The sequence below is a fragment of the Pezoporus wallicus genome, unplaced genomic scaffold (assembly GCF_028554395.1).
Source record: "Pezoporus wallicus isolate ANWC-B61680 ecotype Strahan unplaced genomic scaffold, APGP_CSIRO_Pwel_v1 contig_227, whole genome shotgun sequence".
Classification (NCBI taxonomy): domain Eukaryota; kingdom Metazoa; phylum Chordata; class Aves; order Psittaciformes; family Psittacidae; genus Pezoporus; species Pezoporus wallicus.
In genome coordinates this window covers 4,455,311-4,470,198 of record NW_026635704.1, presented here as the reverse complement: position 1 = coordinate 4,470,198, position 14,888 = coordinate 4,455,311, and the positions used below count along the sequence as shown (strand labels likewise).

General features: G+C 38.1%; 1 protein-coding gene across 9 annotated transcripts in view; it reads right to left on the bottom strand.

Moving 5' to 3' along the window:
* The window catches only part of PPP4R1 (protein phosphatase 4 regulatory subunit 1), a 61,001-nt gene that overhangs the window by 44,423 nt on the left and 1,690 nt on the right, over positions 1 to 14,888 (bottom strand). For 4 of the 9 annotated variants that reach the window (XM_057397463.1, XM_057397471.1, XM_057397466.1 and 1 more), the window contains one exon: positions 662 to 746. The exons of 2 other annotated variants lie outside the window; for them this stretch is intronic. In XM_057397463.1, the coding sequence (XP_057253446.1) occupies positions 662 to 746 (85 nt within the window). Of the gene's footprint in view, positions 1 to 661; positions 798 to 14,888 lie in introns of all 9 variants that reach the window. 3 more of the 9 variants (XM_057397462.1, XM_057397464.1, XM_057397465.1) reach the window with 1 other exon arrangement.

The window sequence follows — 14,888 nt, the reverse complement described above, 5'->3', positions numbered from 1 at the left end:
GCGTTTAGTTTCTCCATTCCATTGCAGAGTGTCTGTGTACAAGGGATGGGGTATGTGTTCCTATCTGAAGTATGCTACAATACCTGTGCTTTTAAATTAAGCCACTAGCTCAGTGGCACTACAGAAACAAAAAGGGGGAAATGCAGACCACAGTATTAACTGGGCAAGTTCACTTTCAGTACCCAGAAGCAGCAATACTCAAACCGTAAACTATGGATAAGGATGATATTGCAGAATACTTCTTGGGCTCCTCAGGAAATCTAGAGCTATCGTTATTATCCTCTCCTGACCTTTCATAAAGTGTTTTCTTAAAGTGACTTTCCACACAGAGTTACAGGTACAGTTCACTTATCTTCTAGTCATGTGTCAGCAGGAATGTAAGCATACACAAAAAAATAAAAGGATGTCTTCCAATTAATAAGAAAGTTCAAGGAACCTTGAGCTACAGTTACTGTGAAGGTAAGCAAACATTCTTCTGTTATCACTACTATCTTGCTCTAAGTAGGAGTATCAGCAAACAGAAGGAGTGGAAACTGAAGAATATTGTAAAGCTGTTGGGTTTTCTTTAATTACTTGTATCTTACACAAGTTGGCTTGTCAGAGTTGAATCAGATGCATAGTTTGCATATCGTTAGCCAGACAAGGTATTTAAAAAGCATACCTGTTAAATATGTTCTCACTTGCAGCGTACTTGTCCAGTCTTCCCAAAGGCGTCAGCATTTCATCTTGTGAGACAAAGTCCAGGGCTGAAGGTATAATAATCACATCAGACTCTGAGCTGTAGTCATCCACACCAACTATCAGAGACATCAGAAATATTCCTTATAATCACAAGTTTAACACTAAAATGATGTCTTGTTGTTGGTCTGAAATAGTCTAGGCAACCTCCAATTGACAACGTATTTACTAACTGCATTCCCCCCAGCTTTCCCAAACACCCATAAGGACTTTTCTATACAACAGTGATGAATGACATTTATTGCACTAAAATGGATTTTGAATAATTTTCTCTAAATTCCAAAACATGTTTCACAGAACATCCACAGTTCTCTGTATTTTTAGCTGAAAAACAGTATTTTTTATCAAGTGACTTTTAGCTGGTTGTAAAGTCAGCTTTTTGAAGACACGTAGACTAAAATCATAGTTGTAAGTATTCCTGAAATGAAGAGTTAATACAACATACAGAACACAAGAAGACTTTTTTAAATCTATATTAAGCATGTAGGAAAGGTCAAATGCATGTGTTATATCCAATCACCAAATAAACTAGCATAATTATTAACCAGCACAAGAACTATCCCAGGTCACTTGCTTTACTCCTGAAAATACACTAGAGTACACTACAGCTATTCTTCAGTCTAGCCAAGCTTCTCTGAAAAGCCTTTTGAAAACTGGCGAATAGAGACACACAGAAGACAAAGACAGATCTAGAAGTCCAACAATTTTTATTTTTTTTAAAGTGAACTCTATGGAGGAAAGAAAGAGATTACTGTGCTCTTGCCTTTCACATGATTATACTATGTTACATAAATCGATTATCAGATACTGTATCATTGTCTTCAACATTTGGAATACATAAGCAGGTACCATTTTCTGAAGTCTTTCTTTACATATTTCAATTTCAAAAGATTTAACCCTAAATTTCTCTAAAAGAGTAATATTTTTAGACCTAAATAGAGTTAACAGCATCCCTTTTACTAACAAACTAATTCTCCCCTTTCCTAGGTATAGAATCAACAGCCATTGTTTAACTGATTGTAAATCCCATCCCTGGAGGAGGATCCAAATTCTGCAGTTGCTGGTAGGACATGAAATCTTTGCCAGAAGTCAAATGAAGAAATGAGGGGAGGAGAGCAAGTGCGTAAGAATACCCTGGGCAATAGGTATAAGGAAGAGCATGCTAGTAGCTGTGAGATAAAGCAGATGGAAGAGCAATTTGGGGAGAAGAATTCGTGGTCTTGGATATGCCTAAGGTAGAGGATAGCAAACTTCAGGGAAGAGGAAGGACAGGTCAGCTGCAAAAAGCTACTGCAGAAAGCTATTGCATCACAAAGGGGAAGCACTTAGCAACCCCAAGTTTACACAACTGTTTGAAGGCATGTTTGGTTTGGCTTTGTGGGTTTGGTTGTTTGGGGTTTTTTGTTGTTCATTTGGTTTAGGTTGGGCTGCCTTTTTCTTTTCCCCAAGAATGTTTCATTTTTACAGGAAATGGGGGAGGGGGTGTAAAAGTTCACTCACAACACAAGCTAGGATTTTATGCCAGGTTAAATTAACAAGGAACAGCCTACATCCTTTCACGGGGTCACAAGCCTTTAATTCAACCTATCAATTTAATTGAAACCAGGAGTTTTCCTGTGTTTTCAGTTATGCTGTGCACCTTTCTCACAAGGACCAATCTTTTTAGAAGAGAATATTTCAGCTGAAGGTACCTACAATGATCACCAAACTGCCCGACCATTTTAGGGCTGACAGAGGTTATAACATTATTAAAGGAAACATCCACATGCCTCAAACGCTGACAGCTTGGAGCATAGACCACCTGTCCAGGAAGTCTGTTTCCACTGTTTGACCACCATCTCGGTAAAGAAATGCTTTCTTATGTCCAGTCTGAACCTCCCCTGATGGACACAGCTTTAAACCATTCCCAGGTGTCCTGTCACTGCACCCCAGGCAAAAGAGATCAGCATCTCCCTCTCCACTTCTTGGGAAGCTGTAGGCAGCAATAAGGTAGCCCCTCAGCCTCCTTTTCTCCAAACTAGACAAGCCCAAAGTCCTCAGCTGCTCCTCATAGGAACATTTTGTTGTCAACCCTCCAACAGTAGCAGCTCACAAACTCAAGACATACTCTGAAGCAACACGTTCTGCAACATCCACACATGAAATGTTACGCAGATACTCCTCATTCCAGGAAATTAATTGCATTAATTTTTTTTTATCATTACAATTTCACCCTTCACTAGGGAGCTAAACCACTGCACTTGGATCAATTTCTAAACAACAAAACTTAAATTAATACTGTTAAATTGTGGCATAACAAAAAAAAAAAAATCCCCATCACTTAATACTCAGTGAAATTAATCCTATGCCAACATCCTATTTTTTATTTTCCTATTTTACAGTCTGTTGATCATACTATAAATTTAAATGCATAAATTGAAGAAGAAGCTATTTCAAAATATCAATATTACTGTCACCATTATTTTATTTACCTATCAAATGCATGAATAAAAGCCCGACAACTGCATCAACTACCACTAGGTTTACTGCCTTTGTTTCTCTCCTCTCAACCTCAACTTTATGGTCATGTTTCTCTCTGTCCCCTCTACATTTATTCTCCAATAATATTCCTACTGCAAGTGGCCTGATGTAGATGCCACCTTATATAGTGCAGAACATGGCGACTGCTCACTCGGTATATCTTAACACATAAACATGCATCCAAGTTGACTAAATATCTGATGCCTTTGACTTAGTGAACAGAATGTTCTGATAACTTCTGCCTTGTGAAACTAGTTAACCAAACTGCTAAATCCACTCTATATCAGATGAAAATATCAATGATAAACTGAAAGCAGCTGCTCATATTTTTATCTGATGGATGTCTCCTACTAGTTCAGACAGAAAGTGAGGTGTCTGCATTTGACTCTGCTGTGTTTGTGCATTGTAGAATTAAGTTTAGCACTAAACTGGTCTTGACATGCCTCTGCTACTGATGCTGGGCAACATTTATTAAATATTCCAGCATCTCAGCTCATAGTCACAAAAGAGATCATTCAAATGGCAGCATTCTGATAAATGCAACACTTAATACCAACAGGGAAGAAAGGGGTGATAAAAATAAATCAATCAGTTAGCAAACAGTTTATAGTTCTATTAGCATTACAGTTATCTTACATATTCATTTTCACCTGGAACATGAAGACACGAATCCAAGTGAAAAGAGACATCAGTCCAGTAGAATAACAAAGCTCCTCAAGTTGATGTTTGTCTTTGACTTGCCTGCTTTGACATTCTCTACACTGGGAAGGTTATTCCAAAAAAGTTATCAAAAAGTCTGTTAAATATTGCCTCTGCAGCCTTCCACTGCTTTACACCCAACTTTGAGCACTTGGCCAGGTGCCACAGGACCTTTCGTAAATTTTACCAATACAAAAAATACCCTGAACACAAATGTACTGGTTTTGGCTGGGAGAGAGTTGTGCACCTCCAACCTACTGCTGGCAGGGCAGTGTGAGAAGCAGGAATAGAAAAGGCCTTGACACTGTGTAAGCACTGCTCAGCAGTAACTAAAACATCCTTGTGTTATCAACACTAGTTTCAGCACAAATCCAAAACACAGCACCATACACGCTACTATGAAGAAATTTAACTCTGTCCTAGCCAATACAAGCCTTGGCTAGTTCAAATGAAGAACAGGTTCATTCTCACTTCGGAATGTAGACCAGGCAACAGGGCCACGTGTTACTTTCCTGCTGCAGAAAATACTATAGGTCACTTTTCTTAATTTTTCCACTTTTTCAAACCAGTACAGAAAGTCCAGACCAAATGGTCAGAAGGCATCTGAGCTACAAGACAGCACTGAAAACTAATGCAAGTGAAGAACCTAAGTACTCTTCAATCTGGTCTTACATGTTCACACCAGCATGCCAAAGAAACAGATCTCAGAAATTAGAAGTTAACACCTTATCCCAGCAGCTTAAAGTCACTAGTGGTGAGGAACAGTAACTGGACAAGTGTGAAAAGCAATCACAGTGCCCCTATTTTCAGTCCACATAAGCACCAAAGCAGAGCAAAATGCGTAAATGCATTTGTCTAAAATAAGTAGTTTGCAAACTCCTATTCAAAATTCTACACTACTACCACTGAACACAAGGCAGCATCAGATAACAAGATAAGCACGACTTTGTTTCAGTATCTGTCACTTACCTGCTGTATGACACAACCCAAGTAAACCTCTTTCTTTCTATATCTTCATTTTCCTGTCCAATCATTTGTTTGACAGCTCATGATAGAAACTATTCAGGCTCATCTATCCTGCATCTAGTCTGTACTATACAAAGAATGTATTAACACCCCCTCGCTTTAAGTTCTCCTGTTTCCCTTGAGTTCTGTTTTATGGCAAGGTTACAACAATTACTTGCCACAATTATTAACCAGCTTGGACCATACAATCTTGCTGGGACAGACTATGTTTAGAGGAGATTAGTCAACCACTGACAAGCTTGGCTGGCAAGCATGTAACAACAAAACAGAAATCCATTTAAAACTCAGTCCCCTATAAAACCATAGCCAATACACCAACTTCCAAGTAAGCCCATTTTTCTACTACATATCTTTATAATATCTTTAACAAAGATTTCGATCATATTGTGTCTTTTACAGATAGCTGGACATCATCATGATTGAAAAAATAATTATTATTTTTCTTTTATTTAATACTGCATGAACAATTTCTTGCCACAGACTGTTCAGTAGCAAGGCCTACATATATTATTTTTATTCTTCTGTATTTGCTATGGGCTCCATGGCAAAAACATATCCATCATTTTGACATGGGCACTCGGTAACAAGACAAAATATATTCTAAAAATGAGCAATATTCATTTCTAGAAGGTGAGCAACAAACAATTTTAAATGTTCAGGATTTCCATCTAATATTACCATCCTCATTTTATTTTCTGAATTCCCAAAGCATTCTGAAGATCTATTAAGAAGTCTGTATGGCAGTTGCTACAAACATCTCCAGTAAAATGGATTAATTTTTCTTCAACTGCAGTAGAGGCTATTTATTATGTTCTGTATCAATTGTAACTACAAGAACGTTCAGGTTAATACATCACTTACATGCAGAAAGGACTTAGTTCTGTTCTGCTGTTCAAGCAAATATTTTTTCTGTTTAACTGTAAAGCAAAAATAGAAGTCCTACCAGCATTTAGAATAAAGCCCTACCTACATAATAGGTAGTCAAATTACAAAATAACAGGAGCAAGTTTCTCTCAGTACTTCAATATTTTAAATAAATTCTTTCCCATGTTATTTTCTATAAAAAATATTGTTTTCCATCAATGTTCTACAAAGAAATCCACCACATTTAGCATGGAAGCTAAATACCTGTATTTGTCCACAGTAATGCATTACTCTTACCCTCTCACACTACACTATATTCCAGCCTGCTTCCATAGTGACATCACAGACCAAAGTGTCAGTCACACTACTTCACCTTCATCTGCTAACACAAATTTACTGCACTGCTTCAGTAACATTAACCAAGGACTATTGCGATGACAGTTAACACAAGTATTACAAAAAGCATTTGTCATGCTGAATTCCACCACCCTGCCTGCTTGACCCAGGTATCACTGGTGATCTCAGATCCCACTGTCGGAAACCGGGAGCCAATTTTTCCAAGAAACACTTAAAATCTATTATCTCTCTTTGACTCCTGTAGTCTGAGACTGAAAATGCAAATGAGGTAACAAGCTCACCCCAATATTGCAAATGTTTTCAGAGAAAAATACAAATTTGAACAAGGTATGGTTTTACTCAGCAAAATTACAAAATAGGTGCACAAAAGCATAAAAGGGATCTGCAACTGATAACAGATTTTCATCTGCTCACCATACTAGCAGAAAAAGAACCACACTTCCCTTTCTCTATCTCTCCCTAAATTTCCCCTTCGAGTATAGAGCACTATGTACCTTGAGCCTCTTACGAATGTGAAGTTACCACACCTGTATGCACAGACTTTGCCTCCACTCCAGATCCGGTGGGATAAGGTTTGGGGGTGGGACTGAAGGAGGAGAGAGGGAGAAGCAAGGAAGAAGACAAGAAGGGGGAAATGCAAAGCAGCTCTGATGCAAAGCTGCTGTGGTAGTAGCAAGGCTTACCACATTAGCCTCTATGTAGCACTTTCATAGCAGAGCTTGCCAACAGCTTGAAGCACAGAGCAAACGCTTCAAAACAGATCTTTGGTACAGGCTTGCAGAGAGAGCATCCAGCAGACGAAAGAAAGACACAGCCATCAAAATCAGCAACTGTTTACACACAGGACTTATGCAAATATGGCACAGCAAATTTAAAAGATCCAGTAGACTAACAGACTATTTTCATTTCGCAAAGACCTTCGGTAAAAGACAGTTATCAAGCATAACGAAGGTGCTGCATTTCTCAGCAAACATCAGAGGAAACAAGGGGTGACACAAAATTCTCCACGCAACAAGGACAGGTGTGGCTACAGACAAGCTTGTCTTTCCAGGCATACACAAACAGCACTGAAAATCCTGACTTGCTCTAAAACAAAGGAATAGTTCTATCGCCTATTGCTCACTAGTCATTTATTTGTACAACAGTGGAATGTACCTTCAACAGTTTGACCTGCAACAAAGGCTGGCCAGAGGAAATTCAAACAAAGAGAACGACATCCAAGCTACCAGTGAAAACAATAAACAGTTTACATTTTGTCTGCCTATTTCCTGTTGGTAACATGTCACACCCATCACCACGGTACTCAAGTCCCTTGCTATTTAAGGGGCTGTCCTTTACCCCTTCCTAACAACTGCATACAATTAAGAGTGGTGGAGTGAGGCCGGAGTGAAGCAAGTCAGCTATTGTGAGCACGAAGTTCCATCTAAAGTACTTTTTTTCTCCTCTATGAGTTCCTCACAGTCAAAGAAAGGTATCCATCCTCTCCCTGCAAAGCACTGCTGACTAGCGGTTTGTGACTGACTGAGAATTCTGCAGCACTACAAAGAGAATCCCACTTCTTCTTCAACCAAGATGTCCTGTCATGGTAGGACCAGGGAGATCATGTACACAGGACACAACACTGATGTGACACCATGAGTTATGACACATCAGCTACTAACTGAACTGCTCCACTTGAATCAAGTGTTGCTCTACTGTACAGTTACTTTGACTAGTTCAATCACAGTAACTGAAATAAACTTACTTCAGCTAAATGCTGCAGGAGAAGACAAGTTCTATGACCAGTACGTCCATAATCTACAAAATGTGGCCTTCCAATATAAATCACTTTGAACTTCCTAAGTGTACTTCTCCTCTCTCCAGTTAAAACCCAGACAATGCCCTTGAGGTGTTGTTTGACAGCATTCAAAACTCTGGATGGGATAAGCCTTTGTGTTTCCTGAGCATTCAGAGGCGGAAATTCCTTCTGTAACTCTTCACGCTTTTCTTCCTTCTGCAACTCCCCATGCTTTCTCCTGTCCATGCTCAGTATAAAATGTAAAAGTGGTCTATGGGAGAAGACTAAGCAGTACAGAATGCAGCAGATTAATTCAGGAAAAGGAACAGTCATGAGTGTCAATTTCAATGTTATTTAAAGTAGTTTTCTCTAATAAAACATACATAAAAGCAAATTTACACAAGCATGTATCCCTATGGACTAATCAAGCTATTCCTCCTGTAGGCTAAAGGGGAAGGAAAAGGTGGTCTCTTCCATTCAAAGATTTGGGAACTGTTCAGGCACTATGGCAACAATACGAGAAAACACCTAAGCAAGCTTGTTTACCAGAGAACAATGCACCAGCAGTCTGCATTATCGCTCATATACAATGCCACTTATACATTAGTATATTTAGCTTTTGTGGAATTCATACTGCAGAATAGTGTGCATTTGTTGTACTGTTACCTACAGGTGCCTGCTAGCTCCCCCACTCCCCAGTGCGATAAGGAGGAGAATCAGAAAAAAACATAAAATAAGAAATTCCCATACACTGAAATAAGAACAGTTTAATAATGGAAATCAAAGTAAAATATAGTATTATTAAAATAATAAAAATAGGAAAGAGAGATAGGAAGAAATAAGCAAGTGATATACAACTGCTCACCACCTGCTGAACGGCACCCAGCCCATCCTCAGGCAGCAATCACCCCTTCCAGCCAACACCCCCCCCAGCTTATAGTCTGGGTATGATGCTCTACGGTATGGGATATCCTTTTGGCTTGTTCAGGCCTGCTGTCCTGTCTCTGCTTCCTCCTGGTTTCTTGTGCCCTTCCTCACTGGCAGAGCATGAGAGAGTGAAAAGTCTTTAATCGGGGTAACTTCTCAGCAACACCTAAAACATCAGTGGGCTATCTGGCTTTAGTCTTAGAAGAATGCCAAAAACTCATCACTGCACCAGCTACTAGGAAGAAAATTGACTCTATGCCAGCTGAAACCAGGATACCTTTCAAAAACACCCTAGCAAACCAGTACTCTGAACTCTCAGTGCAGTTGTCTTGCTGTTGCAAATGAACATCCTTCACAAACATATTTTGACATTTTGTTCAACCTACATCCTGAACAGGGTTTTAACACCATACTGCCAGAAAAAACTGCAGCATCCCTCCCACACCACATGAAACCACATTATTTTTTCTTATGCTATACCTTCTAAAGTAAAGAAGCCCTGATGTTCTGGGTTCCTTTAGGGGCAGCTGTTCCCGCCTCTCTCTTCCAAAGAGGGAATTGTTACTTTAGCTCTCAAAGCAGAACCTATCCTTTCATCCAGTTCTGTCACAAGTCATCTCTTGCAGCTACTTCTCCTACAATGAAAGCCTCCTGCCCTCATGTAGGGAAAAGACACACACAGTAAAGAAAGGCATTTTATCTTCAACATGCTCCCGCCTGCCACCTCCACAACAGGTCAGCAATCAGAAAGAACTGCACAAACACCATGGTTTCACTCTTATCTTAAGCACTCAAGATTTTGGAAACTTCCAGCTCCTTCCTGCCTCTTTCACTCCTTTCTTTTTCTTTTTTTTTCCCTCCAAGAGGAAGAAAAAGGGAGGAGAATACCTGAAGCCCCAGGAGATAAATCAGAAGATGACAAACAAAATAAATAAATAAGAGGTTGCAGCCTTAATCGAGGAGCCCTGCCAGAGACAGGAGCTTAAAAGGCAGCTGGCAAAAAGCACTATTTCCACATCAGAAAAGATGCTACTGGCCTTGGGAAGCTCAAAGCCTAGAAAATTACCTGTTCTTCAATCCTCTGCTATATGTAATGGAGAAAACGTGCAGCTGCATGAAGAAGGTTCATTAGCCTGTATCAAATCAAGCACAAACCTTTCCTCACAATAGCTCCTCTCTAGGATCCTAAGAGATTGTTCAAGAAAGTGACTAACTATTCATTACCCACCTGAGACTGCTGAAACCAAAATTCCATGGGGACACAGCTGTCCACCTGAGTCTCACAGTTTCTATGAAGGTCAATCACCACATTAAAAGACAAAGAAATGAAGAGTCAGGAGAATGAAAACCTCATCTCCAGGGGAAAGAGGTATTTAACAAGTATGTCACATTAGCATTAAAAAACTGTTACTAGATTCCTGATGGAACAGAATCTCAGTCCCACAAGAGAACTCATTCTAAGCACTAGAGAAAGTCCGCCATTAATTTATTGCTTTTTGCAATGCAGACATTCAAGATTGCAGATGACTGAAATACCAACCCAGTAATTCAAACTATTCCAGCACTCTTTCACCAGAGCGAAGACTCTGATGCGACCAAAAGGTCAGTACTGCAACACAGCACTGGAACATTATGTTGGAAATCTAGCTATAATCAAAGCTGGAATTAAGCCTAAGAAGTGACATGACTTGCAGTCTACACATAAGAACTAACAGCGTAACAAAATTTGCTAATTCTTATTCTGTGGCAAAGGAACAAAGGAACCACAATGCAAAAGCTTCTGATATTACTATGTACAGCTATGGGAAAGGTTGAGATGAATTTTAACATAATGAATGCATGTTATGCCAATGTAATTCGCTGCAAGAGAGTAAGAACTACAACAAAGCATCAAGCTGTGATTGTGATTTGACACCACAGGGAAATACGACTGATTTTATTTTAAAAAGAACAAAAAAAACATTTTTTTGACTTTTAAGTATCATTAATGAAAATAAAATTAATTGAAATTAGCTTCTATTTGGGAAGAAACCTGTGTGCTACCCAAAGTCTTAAGAGTAATTTAACTAAAAGCATTCAACCAACACAAACTCACTGCTAATGCCAGATGATTTGCTGATCACCTGGAAAAGGAACACCTCAATGAAAAACCAGCTTCTGACATCTGCAGATGCACAGAGTTTTTTCTTCAGCTCAGTTAGATAACTAGTTCACTCACAAAGGGGAGGGGAGGCTAGAAAGATCTGTCTTCCCTTTCCAACCAATCAAAAAGAACTCTATACTAAAACCAGTGGTATGTTAGGTCATAACTACTAGTTTCACTATCATTATTATTATTTTTAGAACTGTCTAATCCACTAGTAAAATCCAAACATTCACACTAGATTTGCCAATTGTAAATACTATTTTAAATCTACAATCTATCATACTGTTAAACTCTTATGCCAAAGAAAAGAAGTTTACAGATGTGACCATCTCTATAAAAACTTTAACACATCTAAACCAGCACTGTCTAAACTATGCTTAGATATTAAAACATAATTTTCTGCATTTTTAGTCTAATTGTATAGAAAAAGGTAGCTATCACTCACCATTTCTCAACATGACATAAGGTGAAGCTTCAGAATCTGAAACTATGTAACCAAAGCACGCATATAGTACTAGCGACTATCAAAAGTTCAAAAGTTGTATGTAAATGGAGCTGTTGGTTATCAATAACAAACATCTTTTCAAAAAACATACATGCAAAATAGTAAAACCAGTCATTAGATTAAAATTTCTTTTCTCGCCTGACTTAAATCACAATTAAAATCCCAAGTTAAATAAAGCTACCCTTTTTTCCCCCCAATCTGAATTCTAATTACAGATGGATCTATTTTCCAGAATACACATCCTGCACACATCAATGGACAGACTGAAAGAAGTCAGCATCATGGTACATTGATTTCATCTATCTGTACTGATCAACCTTCAGAAAGATCCAGGGGGAGAGCAGAGAGGAACACAAACTATCTAGGAAGAGTCATAAAGAACATTTTATTTATCATCAGCAGTATGTAATTCTACAGCCCCATGTGTTTGCTTTTCAATCACTTTTGTTGCTTATTTTCTCTTCTATACATAGCTTACACGGTTACATTATTTCATTTGGGTTTTGTATGCACAAAAAGATTTGAACAAAAGCCAATTTTTCCCTGACTTCTTTTCATATACTGTGCAAGATCTCAGACAAAGAATCAAGGAAGTCAATAGTCCAAGCAGTTTTATGAGTAACTATGCAGCTGACATTGAATTGCTATCTCAATTTTGCAACCTTATAAAAGCCAGATGGGATGGGGAGTCTTCTGCAGGCTTTCACTTTGAATTTTCACCCTATTGCCTTTAGGGTGTGAGTTTCTGCCTTAGTGGGTATCACACAAAGATTCTTGTTAGGGTCACACAAATGAAACACGATATGTTCCTTATTGGGGGGGGGGGGGTGTTAGAGTCAATAACAAAGTCGCTTTTCACGATAAGAACTTACATTTAGGAATCAAATTTCCTTATAACCTTCTGTATGTTCAGCCAGGATACATACAGTCACTGATTTTTTTGTCTTTTTTTTTTTTTTTTTACTTCAAACTACCAAGCAAGAAGTGGCTGAAATCAAGAGAACCAGAATTTCTTTAACTATTATCGCAGCCTTAATCATCAGGAGCTACCTCTACAGAAGCAAAATATGAAGTAAAATATAAGTACTGAAATACCCTATGTAACTACTTCGTCATCAGTGTCATGTACCATCAGGTGTAAAGTATGCATTCACCTTCAAAAAAATATAAATTTAAGAAAAAAAAAAATCAGAGATTTCACTGGTTACCAAGCAACCAAGAGTAGAAAATAATATGAAGCTTTTAAAATAGAAATGCAAACCAAAGCTGAAATTAATTATTTAAAAGTCAATCCAGCTGGTTTATCAACCACTCTCTAAAAGCCTTTCTTATAAAACCTCCTGTTAAATCTCTGACCTCTTAAACAAATAAACAAAAGGCAACTTTCAAACAGATGCCTTCCATAGCATATATTCTGAAGATCTCCCACTCCTCCAAAAGCAGATTTACTACTCCCTGTTGAAATCTAGAAATGTTTCTCTTTACCTAAATATTTATCAAGTTCTCTTTGGGAAATGGTAAACTTTCTTTTACAAGCAATTATTAAAATGATAATCCAAAGATTTAATTTACTGTTTTGTATTTCAGGTTAATTGGAATCCAGTGAGCTGGCACACCAAATGAGAGGCACAAATTGTACAGCTGTACAAGTTGTTGACTAAACTCCAACTTTCCAGTAAAATACTTAATTCCAGACACCTTAAAGACAAAGACCATTCAACAGCTGCTCTTAACTCTGCATTTCTAAAAAGATACATAGACGCTTGGTTCATGACTTTTAGCAGCAACCATACATTGCTGTTTGCTCAACTCCCAAAACTTTCTCCTGCTGCTTTAGAACACAACCAATAAAAAGTATCTTATTCACCTTAGTAATTCTTCCATTTTCTTTTGTACATTTATTGTATTAGAAAAGTGAACCACATTGTAGACTGTCATTATAAAAAATAAAAAAAAAAACCTAATAATTTGTGATTCAGAATCAAACCTGGACTCGCTGATAAGCTGCAAAGGAATGCCTGATCTAGTAAAACATCCTAATCCATATGCCAAATCAGAGACCCAGCTTCAGATGTCCAATCCAGATCTTTACACATGCATCCCATCTTAATCACTCCTGGTTTCTCCAATGTACCTCATGGATGTTTTCCTACTTCTTGATACCACGTCAATTAAAAAGGCCAAAGATTTATTATTTATTACTTATTTCACTTTTCAAAATAGCCGATCAATTGATCCTATCTCAGTCTTTTCTTGTAATTCATATAATTTTACATTTACCTAATTTCTCCTCCTAAATTACACTACCATGACTACAGATAGGCCTGCATGTCTTTTTCCTAGTTTGTCCCCAACTATAGCTTAGCACATCGAATAGCAAGACCACAGCTGGCAGAAATGACACATGCATAAAAGCTGCCAGCACTTCATAATTCTTTTCTCACAATGGCATTCTACTGCTTCAGGAATACACCTCTGAATCAGTGTCCAATGCCACTGCTCTGAAGAGCTATAAATATTTGAAATATTTACAACAGAGAGGTTCTGTAGGGTGGGATTCAGGCAAAAATTGCCTGGAAAAAAAACCCCTTTTTTTTAAATTAGCCTTTTCCTATATGCAACCATGAATTTGTAATCTCAAATAATGCATCAATTAGGAATGCTTCCATAAATTGCGTTAAGACCTGTTGTACATGGGTACAAAACACTGTTATTTCAAAAAAATACCACTGCACAGAAGCAGTGCTTTTGACAAGATATGTACAGCCTCTCTGGTCTGTATGATTCTCCTCCAGCTCACACCCACCCCACAAGAACAAAAATCACATGAAATCCAGAACCACAGAACACATCGTGTGACTGAACTATGTCCAGACAGCACATGTTGATTCATATAGATTCCTGGTTTTTCTCTTAAAAAAACATGCACAAGTACTGAGCTATTCACTTTTATCTACTTCCATCAAAATCTCAGTAACTTTTAATGAGGTTTCAAATCTTTACATTTCTATAGCACCTGCCTTCAGGATGCTCTCATCTGGACTGAGTCGTATCTCTCCACACATATTATTTCTTCATTTTTGAAGGCAAGACCGTAACATCCAAACCACCATCAGGAACTGAGGGACTCAGAATCATCTCTCCAATGACTACACATCACTTCTTACTTCAACTCCTTAGTCAACAAAAATCATAATTTATGTGGAAATTTAAGAATGCACTTTTTGAAGTGTCGCTTCTGAAGAAGTCCTCCTGTAATCACACACACAGTTTTCAAAGAGCTACACTATCAATCTGAATTAATAAACAAATAAAGCCTTACAGAAAGG